The following is a 25,646-nucleotide window of genomic DNA, read 5'->3' as shown; positions in this document are numbered from 1 at the left end:
TGAGTATTTGCCTTAAAAAAAACACACACAAAAAACAAGAGTGAGTGTTTTTTCAGCTCTTACAAAAAGTCTTTTTTTATGTGAGTCAGACTGCGCTGCCATGTGATAAATCTACATGGAGCCTGAAGGACCAAGCAGCTGTGATCAGGTGGTCAACAGCACACGTGCTTCACATAGACCGGTTTGCAATGAACATACACGCACACACACACACGCACACACACACACAAAAATCACATTTCTGAACTGCACTACGGAAGCACATATAATTTAATTAAACGAAGGTTGAGGCGTGTCTCAGCTATGCAGTGTGATCTCAGCTTCTTTCCCTAAACGTAACGTAGACAGAGGTTTTAAATGTCTCTACTACTGTCTCCAATCAGCAGCTTTTGCCTGAGCCAAATATCAGTTGCGATGTTGATAACCACAGTGTGAGGTTTTAATTTGCACATGAAAAGGAGTGAAAAAGCTACAGAGTGGCACATCCGTGTGGTGTGATCAGTCATATGATTGGTGTATTTATATTTACACCCAGACGACTTCAGATGAGTGTAAAAAGCTGATCTGACACACGTGTTGGCTTTCACACCCATTGTTCAGCTTGGATGCTCCAATCTTTTTTTTTTTTTCTAATTGTCTTTTGTCTCTCACCCTTTCCCCCTCTTCCTGTTAACATTTCTACCCTCTCTTCATGAATGTTCTCTCTGCTCTGTGGTTGTGATTTGAAGAACTTCAGGGGAGGGGAAACAGAGGACTTCTCCCAGAGAGCTCTTTGGCGTTCTCCTTTCTGTGGACCAGCATGCTCCGTTTGTACTGACAGGCCGTTCAAGCCATTAGAAGGAGCTGAGGCCTATAACAAACGCAAGTTCATTCACCATCAAAACCCTCTCTCTGGTAACAAGCTTAGAATGAATCCAAAGCAAATAACGAAAGAAAATGTCTTTTTTTTTTTTAAACTAGAGTACACCTCATTGTTTCTGATTGTAGCGATGGATCCACAAAGAGGAGTACAGGTCAGGAAGAAGGGCTACACAGAGGAAGACCATCATCTAGAGACTCTCCTGTTGTCTGTGTCGATCCGAGCCGACGGCAAGCGTGCAGCCAAAGCAGCTGCAACAAAGAACTTAATGGTGCGTGTCTGAATAGACAAGTTTCGAATGAATGGAGGAGGAGGAAGAGGAGGAGTGACTGCAAACACAGAGAGGCGTAGGGATTGATGGCAGCCACACACCTCTAAGGATTGGCTGTAGAAAACATTAGTAAGGAAGGATTTCATGTGGTTAATGTGACAATGAAAAGATTAATCACCACCCCTGTAGATGCTTCTGTGACTAATATTGAATTATTAATCATCCAGCAGCAGATCAGCCTGTTGTTTTTGTTGTTGCAGCTGTTTAGGGTGGAGTTGCTACTATGTTATGTACAGTTAAGGTGGTTGGATGTTGTCAGCTCAAAGGTTTGGGACCTGGAGGATTTCGACAATAAATCTCAGAGCTGAAAAATGTGTAAGGAGTTGCGAGAGGGAGAGAAATACATACTATAGTGTCAAAATGCTGGACTAGATTAAATATGGTTACACATTTGTTTGTTCATAGATTTTTTTAAATGCAATTCTTTTCCTAATCCTATTGTTTTCTGTTCAATCAAACCATTTGTAGGCTTTTGCTTAGAAGGTTTTTAAGATTTAACTTAATTTATCACAAGTTGCAATATAAATTAAAATGAATCTACGGCAAATCAGGTGTAAAATGACAAAATCACTTTCTTCTCTACTTTAGTACCACCTGACCTCAACTTTTAGATAAAAATGATGAAAGCAAACACAAATAAAAAGGCTTTACTTTACCAAGACTGCATATCCCAGCATTTTTCCTCCCTTGTTCATTTCTTCTTGCTTATTAAGTAGTCACTGAATACTCTGAAAACTTGGAATCAGTTAGGAGATCCGGAGAACGCCTGCGCAGTGACATGGAAACCTTGTCCCAGTTTGTGCTCCAAGATTTTTTCCACACTACTTGGCAGATGTGGAGCTCTCCATGCAGAGCCGCCTATTGAAACGGGCCTCTTCATCCTTTTCATGATTTCACGTGACAGCCAGTGTCATGCCTCTGTGCCAGTGGGCATGTCATGGCTGAAGATACAGCAGTGCTTAAAAATAGGAAGCAATTCATAATGAATTAGAATAAGCAAAAGAGTAGAGTTTGATACAACTTTAGAACATACTGAGATCCTTGAGTCTTAACTCTTTTACAATTCTTCTGTGTGTGTGTGTGTTGTTTTTTTAACCTCCATTTTCTTTGAAACATTTATGTTATTTCAACTTTTGACATATCAAAATGTTCAGCTCTTTATAATTAGACATTTTATTGATATGTCAAATTGAGATCTGGAAGGACGCATTCAAACACTGATGCTGGTAAGCTTCTGGATAATAGCCACTGTTTAACAGAAGTGAGGCTGCAGTTTTACACCATTAGTGTTTCTGACCAACAACAGCAGGAAAGGTGGGTGAAGCATCTTGCCCAAGAACATGGATTGAGAATTGAACTGTGACTCACTGATTGCAGGACAAACTCTTACTGTCTTTGCCACCTCATGACTTTAGCTTCACATTATTTATTCATGTTACAATTTTATGTTACGTGTTTTGTACTTTCATATTGTTATAGTTAAAGTGCTAATAATGGTTGATGTTAGCTTTTTAGCTAAATATGTCATACTAGCTCATTTGAACATGCTATTAGCATAGTAGCGAAAATTAGCTCTGCTTAGCTAGCAAATTGACTTGAGCAAAAACCAGGCTTATGTAGTTCAAAAATATGGAGACACAGTGAACCCAAGCCTATTTGTTGTTTGATTTTCCTGTGAAGTGCAACTCCACATTATTCACAGAAAGTTTGCCTATTTGTGCATCTTTTTTCCATAAAGCACATAAAATATGGTAAAGATAATGCAGAGTGGGAAGCTGAGATACAGTGTTTTCAGTCTGAGTGCCTTAATTTTCATTGGACTTGATATCCAATGGGAGACTTAAAGTCGTCTGAACAGTGGAAATAAGGAAGACCATATTAGGGTCTGTGACAGTTTACCATACATGTTAATTGGTGTTTAAACTATTTAAGCAGACAATTATCTGACTTGTTAAGAAGTGGGTTCCAAATATGTGCAGATTTTAGCTATTTGTATGCAACTATTGTCCCTATAACAATATAAACTGGAAATTCACTGTATGAAAGGACTTAATTAATAAAAAAAAAAACATATATTTTTTTTAACCATAATCACTTTACGAGCTCTTTTATATTTTAAGCGTACCGTTCTCTCTTTCAACTGCAAACAGAATGTGATTGGTTACGATCAAGCCTCCTGGCCCCTCCTTGGTAGCGCCACTGCTAAGTGTTTGACATTAAACTCTATCAAATTAGTTTCATAGAGCTTAAACAGATTCAATTGTTTAAAAAAAATACTCTAGCTTGTAACAGTTTTTATTGTTATTTTCTAAAGACTCAATTCTACATATAAATGAATGGGATTGTCGTGCTTGCGCCTTGCACAGACGGGAACGCGCAATTCATTTTTCCAGCGGCACGGAGAGGAGAGAGTTCAGCCTCCGGAGGAGAGGGGAGGAGAAAGGGCTACATGGAGGAATACAGGGCTCTAATTCTGCACAAAATCTGACCTGGATAACATTTTTTTGTACATTAGGACACAATGAAGAGTCCCCGGTGTCTCTGTTAGTTTTTGTCGGCGAAGAGGAGCGCTCTTAAATAGTTTTGTTAGTCCGCGGTACGCTGGAGCCACCGCTGTTGCTGCCAGTTTCTCCGAGAAAAAAGACGACTTCAGCAGGGGAGGACCTGAGAGAAACTTTGTGGAAAAAAATGCAGGGGGTTTCAGCGACGGGTAAGTGAACTGCCCTCCCAGATCATTCGGTCTGCATTGAAAACAGCCTCCACTTTTGTGGAGTTGTTTCCAGATAGTCGCGGCGGGTTTGGCGCACAGGATTTGAATCTCCAAAAATGCTTTTGCCAGCTGTCAGCGGGGCAGCTGCAGGCCCGTATCTAACAAGAGAATAAAATAAAAAAAAAAGACTTGTTATGCTCGTCAGGCGGCCTCATAAACACAAACTGAAGGGAGCATTAATATTAGAGCTTCTTGGGAGCTCGGGCTGGCGGACAGAAAGGGCAAGAATAGGAGCAAAGCGGTGCCAAACCCTGAGAGAAAAGGCCCTGACCTCACTGTGTCTCCGGTCTGACTGAGCCCCTTCTCTCTGAAACACACACACAGACACTCACATTATATCTGCAGTAATTTAGTTAGTAAGCCGTGACCGGAAATCAAGCTGTAAACACACTTTCTGATAACAAGAGGGCTTCTGCACTGTCCTCCTTATTGTGAGTGGCTGTAACCGTGTCCCTGTGAGGAATGTGATCTAAGTGGAGGAGTAGCAGTGTGTGTGAGGCAGATATTAAAAGTCTGGAGGTCGATGAATGTGTCTGATCTGTCCTGCAGGTCGGTAGAAGGCCATAAGTTAGAGATGAGTGTGTGTTCTGTGGTTTCCCTTCTGCAGTGTGGGCAGACATATTTTTAGTAGCAAGATGATTTCATGAGATCCTGACTTGCATTTCTGCCACAGCTAAATAATTAACACACTCCCTAGCTGTCCATCTTCACGTTGGTTCAGTCTTAAAGATATATCGAGTGCTGTATTTATTTATTTTTGTTCCACTACCAGATGTACACTGTCAAGGAAGTTAAAGGTGAGTAATATTAAAGTTTGGATTTCCAGTGCAAAATTTCAGAAATGGCTGATTTAATTACAAATGTACTGAAGAAGAAAAAAAATGCAAACACTATTTTGTACGTATTTGGGTCACAAAAGGCTCATGAATGGAGTTGATCAGCGCCAATTTACAACAAATACGCAACAAGACCGTTTAGACGACAAAAAAAGATCAAACTAATTTTCAGTAACACGATAGAGCAATAAATTAAATTCATACAAATACAATTATGTCTGGTAGATGGATTAGCAAGTGACTTTGACAGATTTTAACAAAGATGGTGATGCATTTTGTTGGAACACTGCACATTTTTTGCATCTTTCCCAAGCCAGGATTAATGGTGCGTTGACTGATGAGGGTAAGGTAAATTTAACTATGACAGGACCTGCATAATGGTCTGAATCTATTTATATTTCTTTTTGAATGTTTTCATCTTATTGGCTCCTGTTCATATTCCTTGTTTGTAAAATGGGTAAAAAGGTGTATTCCGCCTGCAAGACCTAAATTGTTAAATGATTTGTGAGTATTGTGGAGCTGACTGCCGATCTTTGGGATTACCTTTCTTCCTTCTGATGTTGACTGAATGATGGCAGTAGGACAGACTGTACTATAACTGGCAGTATGAGGCTGATTTATATTTGTATCTATTAGCAAACGTAGCTTGTGAGCCGGCAGTTTTGCAGGAAACCTTTGGACCTTAAGACCGTCTTAATGCAACACACTGACCAGACCAGATGGTTTTTATTTTAACTCGGTCTGATCTCTGATAATGATATCTGGCCATTCCGGTCTGCACTGGTCCCCTTCACAAACCGCTTCCATGTGTTTCATTGGGCTCCAGGTCAGTTTGGCCCCTTTGACATTTTCTGCCCAACCCTTGCCATTTCATTCCTTTAAATTTCTGCTTGCTTATGGACATAAGCAAGTTATTTCGTCAACATGTGCATAAATAGCTGTGCGTCGTTTTATTGTTATTTGTAATTTGGTAATATAATGGAGATGAGTTCTCATTTAAAAGGCTAAACTTCTATATATGATTTAATTTTGTAGTGTATTTTTCAAAAATTGTTGTATTGATTGTGGTTATGATTACGGCTTATGATATATGAGTCCTGATCAAATCAAAGTAATTCTGATCGTCCAGAACATCATTAGATGTTCACTGGAACATCATCATTGGAGCTGCAAATGCTTACAGTAAACAGAAAACTCATGATAGATGTGTTGCTGCCATACAGAACACTACTAAACATGTTTATGATTACAAATAAAAATGGGGGGGAAAAAAAGCTAACCTACATTTTTAAATGAACTCAGACGTTACTAGAAATATTCTTGTTTTTTTTTTTCCTGGGAAAATATGGATCACGTTACAATTTACCACAAAAAAATCAGACCAAATAGAAAACCTGAGCATGACGTGTTCTAAGGAGATTGATTGATTTTACAGGATAGTGTAACTCATAGTTTTAATGTTTTTTTTGTTTTTATTAATATTAAACCATGGATTTACTGGAAATTAAGTAAAAAAAAAAGGGGATTTCTTTCTTTCTTCATACTTTTGTAAACATCTGCTTTAGCAATGCCTAAGACAAAGAAGTGGTAGGAGGGTATGGCTGACGTGAAGTGCTGATGGGACGATATCAGGCTGCAGCTGAGGTAAACTATGCAGAGTGAAAGAGAGTCTGTTTGTTGTGAGGCTCAAGGGAGGGATCGATCTGCCGTCCTCCTGGCTGACTTTCTTTTTCCTGCAGTTCAGCACTGTATCGTCTCTCTCCCACACACATTCATATTCACTCTCAAGGCCTTGCTCTTCATAATTTTTTTTTTTTGTTTGTTGTGTTTTTCCTGTTCCCTTGCTCTCTCCCACACTGTCTCAGATCAATCTTTTGCCCCCTCTTCCTTAAACCCTCTTCCCCCAAGCACAGCACAGCACACACAATCAGATATGTTATTTCTTTTTCCCTTAACTGTACTACCACGTGGGAACCCTACCCCAGTCAGAGCGCTTTCCGATGCTTATTTTTGTATTTACGATAGCAGGGTCGTGCGGGTTGCAGGCGGCTTGCATCGAATCATCGGAGAATCTATTAAAACAAACCACATCACAAATAAACTGTGGTGGGATGGATAGCATGCCTCTCAGTCTGAGGTCCACCGCAGTCCTCTGACTTGTTTATATAAACTTTATGGACAGATTATGCTCTTATTCCTACAGTCAGAGGTGGGTCAGTGTCTTTCTGACAAAAACAGGGGGACTGTGGTTCACGAGTGGCAGGATGGATGTCCTGGCTGGCTGCTTTGGAGTTTGTATCATGAAAAGAAAATCCTTCAGCATCAGATCTACTACTAGCACCTCCTCTTTTTCTTAGGAGTTTGAGAACGGGACGGGAAGGAAAGTTTCCTGCGCGGCAAAAATTTGCCCACAACTATTTGCAATTTAGACCATTGTTTAGCGTAGCTGGTAAATATTGTCTGTGCAACATAGCATAATTATACCAGGGTGTGAATTATTATACAGGAACCCCGTGGAGCACTGAGGAGGGTTTCAGCCCTGTACTGTATCTTTTCTTGTTTATAGTAAAGTCTGTGTGTCAGTAATGATAAATGAAACCGTTTACAGCAGCTCACGGAGGGAGTACCCAGCAGTTACTCTGGGTTAAAGGGGTCACCAAGTATTCAAGAGAAAATTTTCTCTTGAACAGCGTGGCCTTTTTTCCAATCCTGGATTCTAAACAGGATTTACACACCCTGGGTTATTTTTAAAAAACAGATTAAAATGAATCTAGCTCTATTACTAAATTAAGATTTTCTGAATGTGTCCCTATGCACTGTTGTCGTTGGCATTAGATGATTAATCACTGGTTCAAATGGGAAACGAAACACGGGGATAATGGAGGATGAGCTGCACTTCTACATAATGTGACAGCTAGTAGATATAGTTTTGCTTGTTATAGTACTACAGATGCCATCATCTGTAATCATCAATGCATTATTTAAGTTGGAAAAAGTGAATTGTAGCTATAAGAAAATAGAAATTAAAAAGTCGCAGATGCTTTCTGTCTTGGGGTTAAAAGCCAGAGAAAACAACGTGTTTTTAAACAAGTTTAAAAAGCAGAAAGAGATGAAATCTTGTTCATTACTTAAGACTAATAAAAAATACTTTTAAAATAGATTTTGACCTACTAAACAGTATCTCCATGTAGTACTGTAGGGTAAATCCACTCAATGCTTGGTCTGGGCTCCTTTTATTGCATCACCTATCAGCCTGCTGAGCAACTTGTCTGCATTGTTGGATCTGGTGACTTTCACCTTCCTGGTGAGTTTCCAGGACAATCAAGTGCAGCGATAATGTGATGATTAAAGCGGTTAGAGGTACTTTTTGCAGTGTGGGAGGCCATACCAAGTCTGGCTGGAAAATGAAGTCAGTCTTTTTAAACCCAGTCAGCAGAGGCACGTGATGTAAAATATTCTCCCAAACTGCTGCTGCTCTGACTTTGGACTTGATAAAACATATTGGACCCATACCAACAGGTGACACGGCTCCACAAATCGGCACCGACTGTGGAAACTTCACACTGGAACTCGAGCAGCTCGGATTTTGTGCCTCTCCAGCATTCCTCCCCACTCTGGGTTTGGAGGAAGCATTTTTTTGTTTGTTTGCTTGTTTTCTTTGAAAATCAGCATTATCTCGATTCGTTTAAAGTTTTATCTTGATGCTGATAATGTAGTTCTCTCCTGGTTTCTGCCAACCAGTGCATGTGCTAGTATTCAGGAGGTAAATATAAACATGTATTGGGTGTATAGTTTGTTGAAGCTGATATAACCCTGAATTAATAATACATATTGTTACTGGAGAAGATAGGCATACACAGTAGAAGTAGAAGTGGACATGTGCAACACCTCTCTTGTGGGTGATACTGTCGTCACTCAGCTCTGTCTACTTTGAGATCTTAGAGATTAAGCGATTAACCAAAACGTAGCAGAGCGTTTAAAAAAAGACACTTTGTTTTGGGCCAAAAAGACAGAATAAAGTGTTGCACTTTACTTTGGCCAAAGAGTAAATATGAGCTTCTGGCATTTATACAAAATGTAAAGCCCTACAAACAAAAGTAGACAGCTGCTCTAGCCTTTGAAGATTGGAAGCAAATGGCCCACATCTGAGCAAATTTGCAGTTAGATTTGCAGCCACTGATCACCATGCTTGAACGCATCAAAGACAAGACTTGTTAGGCTTGTGCATACATTCCAGGAGCAGATATGAAGTACACTAAATGTTTTCTACTGATTGGTGAGAGAGAAGTTGATGCTAGCATCGGCTGCTCATTGGCTGTAGCTGGAGTTACAATAACGCAGCACACTTTGACCGTAGACTGTACAGAGCTGTATATACAAAGTCAGAGCTCAGTGACCATATCTGGCAGTTGGTTAGAGATGCTACACAGATGTACAGAGCTGGAAAAAAACAAAACAGGATTTACAAGAACTCAAATTATTTCTCTTGAGAGTGAACCAGACAGAGAGTTGAAAGATGTGAGTCAGTTCCTCAGACATGCCAGCAGACACTCAAGGTGTCTTGTAAATATTGATCGTGGTGAGTTTCAAAGAGATTTCAGCACCTTTTCAGTCTGTGTAACCATGTGGATCGGATAACCGCATGGGTTAAATTAAATCAGGCTCAGGTTTTATTGAATTTTATAAGACTGCTAATCTGATCTCTCGGTCGTAAGTATAGTTCTTCTAACAGTGACTTGCAAAGGTATTTTTGTTCTTTGACCTTTTTCACATTTTGTCGAGTTACAAGCACAAACTTCAATGTATATTGATCATTTGTATTATGTAGACCACTGCCATCTAGTGTAAAGTGAAAATTAAAGTCAGCTCCTTTTCGCTGCATTTATCAGGGACTTTTAGCCCATTACTCTTAAAAAAAAAAAGCCCAAATAGTTTGGTTGGAGAACACCGGAAACATAAGTTTTTAACTTTACAAATTTTGAGTTAGACTTATGCCTCGACTTTGACTGGACCATTGTGACACACATAGTTTCAACTACTTTCTATTGCAGCTCTGGCTGGATGTTTATGGTTGTTCTGCTGGGAGAGGAAGCTCGATACCGGTCTCAAGACTTTTGCAACTCCTAACTTGTTTCCTTTCTTGACTGTCCTGTATTCAATTACTTTTCAGAACGGATTTTCTGCTTGCCATTTTTTTATAACGTCTATATTTGTGGACTGGATGGCTTATAGCCGTCCTGTCACAAGATTCTTCCAGTTGAGCGGTGGACCTCTGCATCTCCTTCAGATTCACCACTGCTCATTTCTCTGAATAATGCTCTCCTTGTCTGATCTGTCTACGTACATAGGTGGACTGTTTTATCTTGGCAGGTTTGCAGTCCGAGTCTTTCCATTTTCGGATAATGGTTTGAACAGAGCTCCTTCAGATGTCAAAAGCTTTGGGTATTGTTTTATAGGCTATCATTGCTTCTCCAAATCTTCATCTTTGACCTGTTCGTTGTGTTCCCTTATGTCCTAATTCTCTAATAAACTTCTAAGACCTCCACAGAACAGCTACACCTATAATGAGATTAAGGCATGCACAGGTGGACAGTATTTACTGATTTTATTTCATTGGAATTTAATCTGAGGTGTCAAAAAAAAATATGACAGGATATAAATGTATGTCGCAGCTTCCACCGGTTGTTTCTTTGCAGTTTGGGAAACAATATCAGTCGAGAGGTTTTAGCCCATGTGAACATATGTGCTTCGCGCCTTTCAACCCAGAAACCACAAAGCCGCCGCCCTTCGTACATAAATGTTGCCTCCGAATAACAGCAAACATGTCTGTCGTCCTGTGTTGTTCTCGAGTGCATGTGCCGGAATCTGAGGAGCTTAATGCAATCATCTGCTTGACTTCTTACAGCAACACCCCATTGAGTATTTGCTGAAACAAAACTCCTTGGTGACTAATACTTATAAACAGAAGAACTGGGTGTATTTCGGTTATCAGAACACATCCTGTGGATCTCTACATCCTCCTGTCTCATCTGGTTACAACTGTGTGAGACAGCATGACTCAGATCCAGGAACATTGAGAAGCTTCAGGCTCTTTCCTGGCCAGCCCGGGTGTCTGTTTGATTCCCTTGATGGTGGTCATGCATGTGTCCGGCTGTTGCTGAGATTCATCCAAACGTGACGCGTGACTTTTGTTTGTTTGCGTGAGCGGAAAAGCAGCCCTGGAGGTGACGGAGCGTTTCTCTGACAGGTCTTCTTTGCTATACGTTAACATGTGTACGCAGAACATTTTTTGTTGTCTACAGCTCAAGTATGTTTTATGGAACATAGAAGTTTTCATTTTAATAACCAAGTTTTCTATTCAAACTGTGATAGCATTAGAAGTCGGCTTAGCTTCTTTTTTTTTTTTTTGCGCCTAATAAACACACTGGTTTGCTGTATTTCGCAGGTGCAACATTAGTTGATGAGGGAGAACGAAGCGCAGGATCATTTGAATGTGGACTGTATGAAATTAGGAACTGGTTTGTTTCAATGTGTTTTTTTTTCCTTTTCTATTATAACTATGGCAGACACATAATTGACTCTCCTGTTTAACTGGTTATTGCATAAGTTTTAGGCATGGCTCAAGCATTGCGTCCATAAGCAAGCACGCACCGCTACAGTAATGCTAAGCCAAACGAGAGCAGGGTGACATATCATGAATAAAATGTTTCTTTTTGTAGGTCACTCATAAACATTAATATTACTTGCAATCACAAAAAGCGTGCTGGTAAATTTTAAAACGTTACTGTAAACCAAAATTTGCCAGGAGTATAAATTATTTTTTATTATTAAAACAAATGTCACAAACCTTATTTTAATTTTGCTCAAAGCAAGTGAAACAATGAGTAGGCTGTTTGTTAATTTGTTTCTTTTTAAATTAAAAAATGTTTCTTTTTGTTTCATTTAATAAACAGAAAAAAATATATATTTTTCAGAAAGTGGTCCCTAACTGAATTCAGGTGTGTCGGAGAAGCCGCTCCTGTTGACTGAAGCTGGACTGGATTCAACTAATGAGACAAGACAATACTTGGGACAAGATTCACAAGAACCAGACAATTTTTGCATTCAGGGAAACTTAGAATCTCAGCTTTTTTAAAAAAATGTATTTTAACTTAAAAAATAGAATAAAATTGCTTTTAAAAAGCTCTGTAATAGATGTAGCGCTATCATGTCTAATCTATATATTGTTTTTTTTATACATTCCCTCATATTAAGGTGGTGCGAATGCTAAAAAAAATCAAACAAATGTTTATTTGGATTTTCATGATTCTCAAAATTTGGGTAGAAGAATCTCATTTCAGAGTAGAAAATGTTAAAATTATCTTTGATAAATTAGATTTTGACCTAAAGATGACACAGTTCACTCCAGGGTCTTTTTTTGTGAGTTACTTGTTAGGTTTACTTTCAACATGTAGCTATTAATCAGATACTATCTATAGTGTATGAATGCTGTAAATATATGAAAGCTACTATTTATACCAACTTACAACCAAAGTCTCACGACTGAAATTCTGAAAAAAAAAAAGATTGAAAGTGCTCTTCTATACTTGTTAATCCCTTTGAGTCTGTATTAGCTGACTTTGTCAATCGCAGGGAAACGTCCTTGCATACATCAAAAATAAAAGTCTCAAACATAGAAACAATAGTATTTGCCGGCTTAACATGGACTGAAGTCAGCTGGATAGCACATTGTAAGACAAAGTTTACTTGGACTGGAAAAGTAGTGCTGTTGTAATATCAAAACACCTTGCAGTACAAGATTTTTTCTTTTCACCTGTAATTAGCAGCTTGCAGTGAATTGAATTGACTGAGGTATCGAGGCGAAGATTTATCCTCAGGAATGTTTTTGTGTTGTCATTCAAGTCACTCAAATAATTCCCACCCTACTATAAAATGTAGCCTATCAGTTACTATTGGTGGCTTTACCGAAGCCTCTTTGTTCCCTTAATTATATCCTTTAAGCGACAACATAACCAAGCTATGAGGTGTACACTGCTATAAAAGCGTTAGTGGAGAGGACGGGAGGTGTTGTAATGGCAGAGTGTGAACAAGTGTTGTGGACAAACTGCGATGTCTCGAAATTACACAAAGCAGCCCTATTCTTTCCATGAAAGTTTATATATATCTGGAAAGACCAGTGACCTCAGATGAGATCTCAGTAGTAATAGTACAGAGTTAATTAACTCTGTGGTTTGTTACTAAAGCTACTACAGATTAAGATAAACATAATTAAACAAATCGTAGTCTGATGAAAATGTTTTGTTGCCCCGAAGAAGTCACATTTCCAGATTAATAAGATCCTGCTGGAGTTTGACAGCGACGGCAGCACAACTGAGTCAACTGTAGTTTATGATTGGGATGTTTCTGTTCAGAGTAGCACTTCTTCCTGCACGTTTTGTTTATACTGGAGTTTTCTTGCCTCACACACTTGCGCGTACACGCACACAGAAGGCGGAAGTGACCTAGTTTTTCTAAATGGTACCAACTGCGGAGGCCTTCCAGAAAAGAACACAATTACTCTGTGTCACCCAATAAAGGGGGCTAACGTGAGATATTAAGCACCGACTTCACGACCAAATAAATCTCACGCTGGTCATCTTTGTAAATGTTTGCAAGCCAGATGTTTGTCTGCAGACATTTTGGGCTTCTGAGAGTGGGAGCGTGGTCGCTCTTAAAGTGGTGGAAAATCATTTTAAATCTGCAGATATGCTCTCGGGTTTCGTTACAATTCAGTAGTCGGTTCCAGAAAAATAAGTTTTTCAGCTACAGGAATGTCTCTGCACAGCGTTTTCTGCTGGCCTGCCTGTATCTCTGTCGCTCTTCTCCAGTCTGCTGTCTGTCTGGATCTGACCTTTCCTGATGAGGGGAATTTTCCTGGGAAAGTCATATGGAAAGTAAAAAAAAAAAAAAAAAACTGAGCCCTAATAGTAAAAGCATGTTCCATTATATTTTCTCTCCTTCTGTGTGTGTGCATTTTATGAGTTCAGCTCCTTCCTAGCACACAGAAAGCATTGTGTTTTTCCCTCTCTCTCTCTCATCATCAAGAAGAGCAGGCTCCACAGAATCAGAGCTTCCTGTACACAGTGGGGTGAGGCCCTGGGATCTAGAGCGGAGGGAAGCGGGGCAGAAGAAACGAGGTGGGAGTGGGAAACGGAGCCAGGTGAAGGTTGCTGTCAGGTTAGAAGGGTCAGCTTCTGTACAGGCATATAACCATAAAAGCTAATCCATTGATAAAAGTAAAAAAAAAAAAAGTGAGTTGCACACATTTTATTATTGAATATATGAATATTATGTTACAGATATTTTAATAATTCCAAACAAAACCAGCTTAAGCACAAAGCCATCGACAAATAAACTATTGTCTGTATACACAAAGCCTGAGATTGCTCTTTGATGAGCTCTTTACTGCATGGCGTGCAACAATGAACTGCTTTTACTACTTTGATGCCCAAAAATAGTTCCGTCTCTGGAGATTTGCTCTTCAAGGCTCTGTCACAAAGCCTGTAAAGATTTATCTTTGTTTTTTTCTGTTTGCCTCCTCTGTTGAAGGTAGATAATTTAGTTATTTTGGTTTTGAGAATAGTTTTTATAACTAGATTAAGCATAATGTGACTTAATAAACCTGGTAATAACATAATGTGGTCAAATGTTGGGTGAAGGGCTAATATCCACAATAGAGATATGTGGTTCAGTATCTGACTCTGTTGTTCTCTTTCTTGATTTCGTTTGACAGTTTTTATTAATTAAACGCGTCAAAAAAGCAGGAGCTCTGGCCTTTTCTGTTCTATAAATAAATCACCTGACATGTACTTTGTGATGTACTCTTCTGCAGGTTATTAAAAACCTAATGAAGGGGGTATCTACAGTTCAAACCAGATATTTGCATTTTTTCTGTGAAAATACTCAAGCTGGTTAGTTACCCTATAGGAACATGGATGGATGGCTGAGTTGTGCATTGGCTTTTTAGCCATTTAGAAATAACTGCAGTCTTCAGGTATTTTATTATTTGCCATCAAGTTATAACTAAAAAATGCAGTCTGCATCATTTTTACCTCCTGGTTGATGATGTGACTGAAGCTTCATTTTACACCACATTTTTTTTTTGAGTCTGCAAGCTTTAAAGCTACAGCAGATACATTTTTTTTCTACATAATTTCACCACGTTGTGACATGATAATATGAGACTGATAATCTGTGAAAAGATCAAGCTCCTCCACCTGCTCCCTGAGCTACTGTTGGTGTCCAAAGAAATGCACTGGTCCCAGTCAAAAACAACCAATCAAAGCTAGGAGGGGTGTTGTAGTGATGTCAGTCAATGTCATGTACAAATGGGAAGATGTGAGCAGTGCATACGCAAGAATGATTGACAGCGCTAAGACCCTCTTCCTGGCTCTAATCGGTTGGTTCTGATGGAGGTGTGTATTTGTCCAGATGAAGAAGGTAGATGAGCTCTTTTTTTTTCTTTCCACATAACATCTGTGTCATGACATAGTGATAGGTTTAACAAATATGTGAAAGCGTGTTTTTTTTTTTTTTTTCTTTTTTATAAAAGTGACATACTACTGCTTTCAAGCCATACTGGATCTATACTCTTGAAAGTTGTCCTGCGGGACTTTTCATGCTTGATGTTCCTCCTTCAGCCTAACCAGCCTCCTAAATCATCTTTGCTATTCACACTGCCTCACCTGATGCAACCATAAACCCTTCAGTAAATGCCGTCCCAGTCCGGCTGATTGTAGCCAACAAAAGCAGCCTGTGTTCAATTCTCCAGGCTCTTTCCGCCTGTGGATGCCCCTCCTTCTGCTGCGTCCTTCTGTTCTGATTAAACCATTGTCTTTCTCTGTCCTCTTCCTTCCTTTTAAGCCCTAAGTATTTATCCAAAAGAAGCCAAGCAGACTTTAAGATTCACATTCTCCGAGTTGTGTGTGCGTGTGTCTGGTCTGTGTAACATTTTGCACTTTAAAGCTGACATGTCGCACAGGTAGGATTCATGCACTCAGACATGAACAAACAGCCTCGGGGCCCGTCTGTCAGCAGGAAGCTCTAAACTTTTCTGTCCCTTTCCTCCTCACAGGCACCTGCTTCAATCTGTCAACAAATGTTTTTTTTTTTTTTTTTTTTTTTTCTTTTTGGTATTTACTTCATTAGTAGTAAATACCAGTTGGAGTCCTTTTGCTACTCTAAGTAATATAATAAACAGCAAGCGAAGAGGCCTCACAAACCTCTGGCATGTAATTTCCTTCTTTCTTTTTTTTTTTTGCTTTTAAAGCCAGAAACTTCAGGGTACTTTTCTCTGCCCCTCCCCATTAAAATTATATTGATACATCATTGTTGTTCTCTGACTGTACAGATATTATTTTGCCAGTAGGTGGCAGCATAATCTCAGCTTCAGGAGACCCCAAACCTTAATTCTTTTCAATTGATTTAAAAATACTTAGATGCCAAAAGCAGGGTTTCTGCATTAAGTTTGCCTTGAATAATTCTTTTTGAGAAATATCATTAGTTTATATTTGTCTTTAATTGTTTTTCTGCATGAGAAAGGTCTTACACCCACAGGGACGCAGACCAGGAAGTCTCCTGATAAAGGGTAAAAGACCTCCAAATCTTGGAATCAGCCTCATTAAGACTGAAACTGTTGAAAGTCCACTGAGACCCTGTAATGAAGTCTGCTAAAGCACTCAAGTCAGACGTGCCTAAATACTTCATTTTACATATTAAATGTTTAACTTTGCTTTATTCCTATCCAGTATAGTGGAATAAACATGTCCAGTGACTGGCCTAGGGACAGTGAACCCTGATGGCTCACCGGGATCCTGTCCCTGCGTTTCAGACAGGTTCTAAGCTGCAGCAGTTGAGCTGGTGTCCTTTTGGTTCTTCATGCTGAAGGTCACCCCAGTAGCAGATGACTGACTCTCGACGGACTCCTCTTCTTCTTCCTATTATAGTCTGTGCTGGCCCTTGGCCATTAATCATGAGCTGCTCCTGTAATGAGTTTGTGAAGCGACGTAGCCCTGTCAGATGGTGGTGCGAATTGCACTCTAACTCGCTGCTTAATGGTTGCTGAATTAACTATGCATCGCCTGCAAGAGGTATTTAAATTTTTTGCACATTTCCACGTTTTATCATTTTACAACAAAAAACGAATCCATTTTATCTGAATTCAGTTTGATAGACCAACCTAATGTTTTGTATAATTGTAAAAAATAATTAGTAATTATTTAATCTGATACTCCTAAATATGTGAAGTGCAAATATTTTTAAAGTAATCAGTTTATTAACATAGTCCGCCTGTGTGTAAGTTTACTTACACACATTACTTACACACAGTAAACTCACAGTACTTGAGAAATAATTCTATTTCTCAAGTATACACCAGGCAGCTCAGAGAGAAAAGAAAATTAAAATGTTTCCAACTTTGAACAGCTCATTGAGCACTGTTTTGTCCATTATCAGAAAATGGTTTGAATGACCTAGTCAAAGTCCAGACTTGCATCCAAGTCAAGAATCTGTGGCAAAACCTAAAATGTTCCCTGTGCTGACATTCGCCGTCTAATCTGACTGAACTAGACCTTTTGTGCAATTAAGAACTGAAACTAAAATTTTAGTCTTTAGCTGTGCAAAGTCGGCTGAGATGTAATCGCAATTTAGGTGGTCTTACAAAGTATTTCTTGCAACACTGTTCAGAAAAACACACCAAATTTGTGTTACTTTAGAAAGTTACGTAGTATTTTATGCTGCTCTTATCATATAATATCCCTGCAATTCATTCAATTTCGTGGTTATTCTGTGACAAAACTTTCATTTTTTAAAAATAATTGGCTTTTAAGACTTGATGCTGTGATTTTGAGCATTTGAGTTTAAATTCCCAATTCATGGTGTGTGTTGCTCAGCTCTTATCACAGGACAGTCATAACGGCCTGCTCCTAACGAGGAGATGAGAGGTACATCCACACAGATGGATCCTGTTCCTGTGTCCTGCTGTGGATTATCTTCCTCCTGCTGATATCTCAGGAGTTGCCTGTTTTCTATTTTTTATTTTATGTTTTGTTTTGTTATTTTTAGTTGCTAACGAGCTCCTCATTAGATTTAGGAAGAACCTAAAAAGGTCGACATGTAACGAAACAGATGACTGCCTTGGGTGGTACAACATCTGGGTTTTAGTCCAGGCATGTATGTTGTGTGAAGGTTTGTGTCTGCATGCATCAGCTGATTACCTTTGAAGCTGTCTCAGAGTTCCCTGAATCTGTCTAATGACTTCCTGTAAAAACATCCTTGAAAAATGCTTGGCTTGTACAGTAGGTTGTTAAACTGTCATCTGTCACTCTGTGGCGTGAATGATGAGTCTTATTAAACCTGGCCTTCTGCCTTCACTCAGTGAAGGATATCTAAAACCAAGTCTGGAGGGTGTGCTGCCTTTTCTTCTGATCTGTTTTGCAGCTGGGCTGAGCCGTGAAAATCTGCTACTACCAGTTTAGTGTTTGTGATGGTTGAGCTGTCCAAGCTAATGATGCGTTGGCTCATTCAGAGATTCCCTGAATGTTTAGCAATCTTGTTTTTGTTCTAGTTCAATCTCTCTGTGCATGTCAATGTATCGTACTTCGAAAATGAATATACAAATGGTAGACTTTTTGTTAAATGGGAAAAATAAGGCCTTGAGAGATCATTATCGAGCTTTTTGACACGACCTATAACCCACACAATTCGATTTAGAAGCAAACGGATATATTTTAAGGGTGGAAATATAAAGCTAAAATAATGCTGTGCAAGCACTCATATAACTGGGGATGTGGTTATTTACAGAAATAACCACTGCATTCAAACTCCTGTTTTGGAGAGGTCAGTATACACTCACCACCACTCAAGTTGCCTCTGATTAACCCCAAATAAAGTCTAGCTGCTCTATAAAACATTCGCTGACATTTTTACGTCTCGATCTCTCAACAAAACACCATGGTCCACAGAGAGCTTTGAAAGTATTAGAGAGATCTTTATGTCAATGAGTATCAGCCAGGAGAAGGATGTATAAGAATACCCAAGGGCTTAGACATTATTACGTAATATGGTAAAAAAAAAAACATGAATAGTAACATTACTACAAACTGGGATGGGTGTAATTCTCTAGGTAATCATCCTGCAATCAGTAAGGATTTCATTCAAAATTCGTCCTGCTGCACAACAATGTGGAGATCAGCAGGCGACCCGAATTTGCCTACTGATGTGCCTTTCAGTGTATGAGCGTCCTCAACTTTGTGTTCGATGGAAGCAATAATTTGAACTTCCTTTGCTTCACTCTGCTCTGTAGTCCGTCTCTGCATCCGTGAAGCTTTCTGAGGTTTAGGGTTGTAGGTCAAGATTTATCAGAGCTTTTGAGAAGCTGATCAGTTGCTCCCAGTTCTAAAAAAACGATATTGTGTTGCCATGGTAGCGCATCATAAAGTCTGAAAGTAAAGAAATACAGAGCAAAATCCTTGCTGATGCATAGCATCCAAAGCCAGAGGGAATAATGGTCCAAACATGAAATTTGTCAACCAGAAAAAAAAAAGTCTGTATAAGAACAAATCTGAACTAAAGTAACAACGCTTCTCCATCATGCTACCACAGAAATATATATTCCATGACATATATCTGTGTACCATGGATCAGAAATGTGCATTGAGGTGTTTTTTCCATCCTTTGCTCTCTTGGAGACATTCTGTGTTTTCCCTCAGGTGAAGCTGCTACAGCAAACGCATCGAGAGGTTAACTGCTGTCGGTTCGGCGGAGCATTGATAATTTTTCATGCGACTCTGTTGGGCTAGCTTACCTGTCTGTGCGTGATCCATCATTTCGGCCAGCTGCTGGGGACAAATGTCCCCGAGTGTATTTGTTGCTATACACATTCTCATCTGACGCACACTCACACTTATCCGCCTGCACTCCGCTCTGGTGAAATCTGAGATCATAATAACTGGTCGTCAGCATTTCTGAAATGAAAGCAAGCCGAGGGAAGCGATAAGTTGTTGAAAGTCTTCACGGTTCTGTGAAGAAGGACAGATGAGAGGTTTGCCTTACTTTGTGACAAACGCCTTCTGTCGTTGCCGCTGTGTCATGTTGTTGGCCCGTTTTTTTGACCTTGCATACCCCCACATTCATTTTATTCGATTGTATCCGTTCTTTATCCTAATTTGAACTTTTTTTTTTTTTTTTTTACTCTCCATTTCTCTTCATCTCTTTGCTGCACGGTAATCTCTACTGAGCCGTTCATAATCACAGGCCATCTGGGCGCTGTAGGGAGAGATGAGCCTGCAGCTCATCAGATGACCAAACCCACAGGGGGCAAAAAGACACGCACATCCACAGTCACACCATTAATGCTCACAAATTGCCACGTGGCTGTTTATGTTCATCACACCTTTACGAGAGCTTATTCAAGGACACCGCTGCTGTGACTCATGGCGGAGAAAATAACCTCATTTGTAGGTATTGATCTCCCACAGAGTGACCATTGTACCTGTGATGAGGATCAAGCCCAACTAGGCGGCGAGAGGGGGTGGAGGTGTGGAATAAATCCCAAAACAAGGTAGAAAAATTGAAAAAATAATGGGGTTGTAATTTTTGCTTTGTACAAACAGGCTTCACGCTGTCTGAAATTTAATAATCTGACCTCTAGACAGCCGTCCAATCCAAATACCATGCTCTCTGTGTTTTTTCTTTTTATTGTTTTTTTTTTAGGCTCTTTCTAAAATTGCTCTGCAGTGTCCTCGATGCCCTCCTCATGGTTGGCTGCAGCAGAGCTTATTACCATTAGGAAATGCTGACTGCCGCAAAATTTTAAAAGATGCTTAAATCATCCTGTTTGTGGAAAAACCGATCACAGTTTTACATTATAAGCCACCTAATGACTCTATAATTGATCTCCTGGGTTTTAAAGTTTTAAACCGCGGCATAGGAACCAGGTAAGGCATGTTTTAAAAAGTGCTGCGATGACAGGTCCAAGCTGTATTGATGCAATGTGTAAAGTAACTTTTTTCTTATCGATCCTAGTAGCAATACACTGGCAAATGTTTGAAGAAATGGAAATACTTGGATTAGCAAATCCTTTTAAATTGAAATTAAATTTTAGTTACATTTTAGATATAACATAGACATAAAAAAAAACACTGCCAAAATGTTCAGGATTTTAAAACCATATGCCTTGTGCAACCATTTAATTTTAGTTTGTTACATTTAGTGCCAGAATCTGTAATAAAGGCTCATATTGTAAAAGTACCATCACATTTGAATGTCTCGTATTGTGTCTGTTTTGACAGAGTTTTCCCATTTTTGCTCAATCTTTGTTTAATGTATAATGACATGGTGGAAATAGAGCGTGCTCACTAAGAACTTTGTAGCTGAAATAATTCTACAAATAAATCTGTGAGTGAATATCGACAGTGTTGTTCTCTGAATAGTAATATAGATCAAGTGATTTTACTAAAGCAAGTGGTGATCACCAGATTATCTGTTAGTTGCTCGGATGAGAGCTGTCGGAGATGTTTACTTGAAAATAAAGCAGGAAACTGAGATTGGGTTACACAACTTGTGAAAAATTATAAAAATGACATATTTACAATGTTATGGAAAATAAAGAAACTTTCTTCCTGAGTTATTTCTTCCTAGAAGAAGAAGGAAGTCATTAAATAATCATTTGCTGTTCAACTACAGAACTAAACATTAAATATGAAGCCTATTTCAGTACTTGTTTTAATTTTACGACCTGCTTTTTACCTTGAGTCATGGTAAAAAGAAAGTGGTCCCTTTGTTATCTCTAGGCTTAATCAAAAACTGATCTGGGCTTTGCCAGGTTGTGCAATTCATTTTAATCTCTTTTAATCTGAGCTATTTAATCCCCTAGTGTACCAATCCACACATCAAATACATTGTGTTTTAACTGATATATATATATTTTAATTTTACTCTAAGACTAGTTACTTAAATCAGACTTCTTTAAACTGGTCTCATTCTTTTCAGCTAAATTTGTACAAAAAGCTTTTTTGTTCTGTTCCCACCGAGACTAATGACTGATCGTATCAGTCAGAGCTCCCCCTGCTGTCTTGCATAGGCAAATTAAAAATGCAGAAACAAGTTACTTTCTGTTTTTGGCTTTCCAGTATTGCCTTCTTGGTAGACTTATAAATCAATTCTAAAATCTCACGACTCACCCTTAAAGCCTTTTAACCCAAATTGACCCTACACATAAATGCATACCAGACTCCCAACAACCTGGTATATTCTTTCCTGCTCACCGAGATCCATAAATGCACCCTGCTGACGATCCCCAGCTTGAAGCCTTTACACCACTTTAAACTTTACTTTTCGTGAAATCGTTTTGTGTGATACATATAGATTTCTTACTTGGCCTGCATGGTGGTGCCTTCCAGCAAATGCTATTATGACAAAAGTGATGATGAAGAGTATTTAAGAATTTAAGTTTTTGGCAGTACTTCTGTCCTTGAATATTGTTGGTTCCCCCAAAACACAAGCATGCTCTAAAAATAAATCTTTGCCATAAATATTGCAATAAATGCATTAGGTAGTGTAATTACACCAGCTAACAGCACACAATAATTGCAGTCATGCTTTCAAGTACACTGATGCTTATTGATAATGTGAAGGAACCATGGAGACATATGCTGGAAAAACACAAACATAGGGCATTTATGATTGGTTTAAGAGTTGAATTTTTCAACTAGCCAGTTACAGTTTGTTTTTTTAGATTAAAATAATTGACTATATAATTTCTGTGTTAATGTTGACCTTTCAGCTTGGCATCTATCACAAATATTATCCTAAACTGCAGCAGTTTGTATCCGTTTTATGCTAGAGAAAAATATCATCTGACAAATCTCCACCTTATCTTCCTCGCATTGCACCCATCGTTGCCACCTTGCCCCAGGGCCAGACGCTCGCTCACAGCATGGGACCAATGCAGAACTATATTCTGCAGATCTCTGCAGCTCTAAAAGGTCTGCCGCCTCACTTTCCTCTCAAAAAGGGGGCGAGAGGTGGGGGTTGTGTAGATGCACGGATTATCGTTGGCTCCAGACTCTTTGTAATTCAGATAAGACCTCTCTCCTCCTGCAGATAAGTTTAATCATTAATAATGAATTAAAAGATTGTCCTCCGGGTGAAATATTAATGACCTCTCCTTATGAGACGCTCCTTTGAGAGAGGGAGGCTGATGGCGTGCTTGTTGGAGTAATTTTAAGCAGCCCTTTGATTTCTAGCTGCCGAATGTTTGAAATGTAGGTGGGTACCAGGGTCAATATTTGAGCAGGGAGATATTTGGGAATGACCACTAAAGACTTGTTTAAACAAGGACGGCAAAAGGTTTACTAGCAAAATCTCACCTCGCTGTTATTAGCCGACTCCATCATCGTCTCTAATCTACTCCAGGAAACAGATTTGAGTTTGTACTGAGCGCAATTCTAGCTGAGGCAGAGGTTAAATGAGGAAACATGAATGTGTGCCACCGACGGAAGAATAAAGCTCCATCGTTGCTCGATCACCAGACGTCTGAGTCGTTGTTGTGTCTTCCTGGCGCTCCAGGACCTTCAGGGATGTGTGAATAAGAGGGTTATTTATTTTCTCAGATTAAGCTTATGTCTGCGTGTGTGGGTGTGTGTGTGTGTGTGTGTGTGTGTGTGTGTGTGTGTGGGGGGGATTTATTCATGTGTCTCCCTGCGTTTCAGAAAGGGCTTTCTGGTCGGGCCAACATGCAGAGGAATTTGAATTGTCTCCATGACAAAAACCCAGCATCCTTCTTCCGGCTTTCCTCAGCGGGGTGCGCGCTGAGGAAACCGAGCCAGACCAGCCATGCAATCGGTCACAGATTAAAAAAAAAAACAAACAAAAAAGAGTCCTAATAAAGAATTAATAAGGAAGTCTTTATTGATTTATCCATGCAGATGTCCTTTTAGAGTCCTTCCTTTAGTGGAGCTGGACGAACTCCTGAGTTCGCCTGCATGTCTAGAGGAAAATGTGCGCAGTGTGTTTGTGCTGATGGAACCCAGCGCAGACCTCTGAGGGGAAGCTGACAGAGCTCTGGCAGCCGTTCACACAGCGGCACTGTTTTGTTTCGCTTCTTGTTGACGGCGCATTGCTCATGCAGCAGTCTTGTCAAGTTATAAACTGTGACCACACAGTTTATGCATGAACGTCCACAGGAACAAACGTGAACAAAGAAAGAGCTTGTTTTGCATGTCTATTTCTTAATAAAAAGAAGTAGATTCCCTTTCCTGATCTCCCTTCCCAAGTTAACCGAGGTCTAAGTGACAGAAGAAAGTATGTCAGCAGATGTCTGACAGATGCCATCTGTAGGTCAGCGAGGCGAAGGAGATTTAGGCGGTCGGTCGTCAATATTTCAGGGGGTTTGTGTGCGGCGGGCAGAATAAACTCGCAAAGTTTTCCATTTGTGGACAGATGGGAAGAAAATGTTGTGATTAGCGAGAGGAGGAAATGGGTGAAAGAAAGACGGACAATCTGTGCTGGTTTTCTCCTGGTCTCCGTGGTGACCGTCAGAATGTCGCTATTGATCAAAAGTAAAAACTGGCATTTTTTTCAATCTTTAAGGAATTGGACCTAAAAGTCATTCTGACAGTACTTTGAGTCAAAATACTTTAACAATATCATTCTATCACCACAAACATTTAAATCCAAAACGTACATGATTAACTAAGTACCTTTTATTAAATAAATGTGCACATAATATTAAACCTTTTTCTCATTTTGACATAATTTAGTTTGTAACTAAATTGAGCCAGATTCAATATTTTTAACTAACCATCAGCTAACGCTGTTTGGTCGAGAAGCTGTGAACATTAGCCCCATGTTTCGCTGCCAAAGTGTGGTCTTGTTTTCCTCCTTTTAGATTAGACTCCAACGTGGCTGCGGAGCTAATTTTTTACTTGACCTTTGCTTTGTGTAAGGAGATTTCTCCTTGTCAGGTCTGCTGGGACGAGCAGCCAGTTTTATTGTAGCACCTGTTCCGTCCTTGCAGACTGATGCATAATTGACCATTCAAAGTAGTTTTAACCAGTTTAGCGAGAGCTGCAGGAGGTGAGGGGTTTGAGGAGGGGGATTCTGTCACTGATGATTCAGTAGAACGACAAGAAGATAAATTAAGGAGTAATTTAACCCACTTACTCCTACTCACAACTCTCCTCTGGTTTAAAATTATCTGCTTTTTTTTTCTCTCCCCCCTCCCCTTTAAATATAAATCGAACACAGACTCCCATCCCCCTCTGCTTGCTCTTCATCGCTTCCACTCTACTCCTCACACCCATATCTGAAGCCCTGTTATCGTTTTGAAACTGGTGATACTTCACCAGTGTTTCCATGGTTATTGCTGGCATTCGTCTCAGAGCCGGTGTCAGGCAATGTCACCCCGTCTTTAAAGCCCACATCAGCTCATGAGTGTTTAGAAGGGGGGAGCACAGAGATATATGAAGGGGATGGGTTGGGGTGAAGGAGGGACGGGGGGGGGAGTTGGTGGTTGTAATTATATGTGCATACGAAGAGGGTCGGAGCAGCTTGGTCGCGTCATTCTGCCAGCTTTTGTGTTTCGCATGTCTGTGGGGGGAAGCTGCACAGGGATGCGTCCCCCTGAGAGCGCTGGTTAACTGGGTCCCCAGGAGACGCAACATGTTTTATTTATTTACACATCAGAAACAGTAACTATCGTAAGGGCTGCAGCTGAAAAGTGCATTGTCCAGTGATATAAAGTCCTTTCTTCTTTTCATTTGCATCACAATTTAAAAATCAATTTTGAGCTCAAATTTTCCACCATGTCGT

General features: G+C 39.6%; 1 protein-coding gene across 2 annotated transcripts in view; it reads left to right on the top strand.

The window, feature by feature from the left end:
• Positions 1 to 3,541: 3,541 nt before the first annotated feature.
• fgd (faciogenital dysplasia) overlaps positions 3,542 to 25,646 on the top strand; it is a 63,808-nt gene continuing 41,703 nt past the window's right edge. The window contains exon 1 of one of the 2 annotated variants that reach the window (XM_008414078.3): positions 3,542 to 3,900. In XM_008414078.3, the coding sequence (XP_008412300.2) occupies positions 3,879 to 3,900 (22 nt within the window). In that variant the 5' untranslated portion in view covers positions 3,542 to 3,878. The remainder of the gene's footprint in view (positions 3,901 to 25,646) is intronic. The other variant, XM_008414077.3, reaches the window with a different exon arrangement.

Source organism: Poecilia reticulata, chromosome 7 (assembly GCF_904066995.2).
Source record: "Poecilia reticulata chromosome 7, P_reticulata-male-v2, whole genome shotgun sequence".
NCBI classification, from domain to species: domain Eukaryota; kingdom Metazoa; phylum Chordata; class Actinopteri; order Cyprinodontiformes; family Poeciliidae; genus Poecilia; species Poecilia reticulata.
The sequence above is the reverse complement of the archived record's forward strand: the minus strand, read 5'-3'. Positions and strand labels throughout refer to the sequence as shown.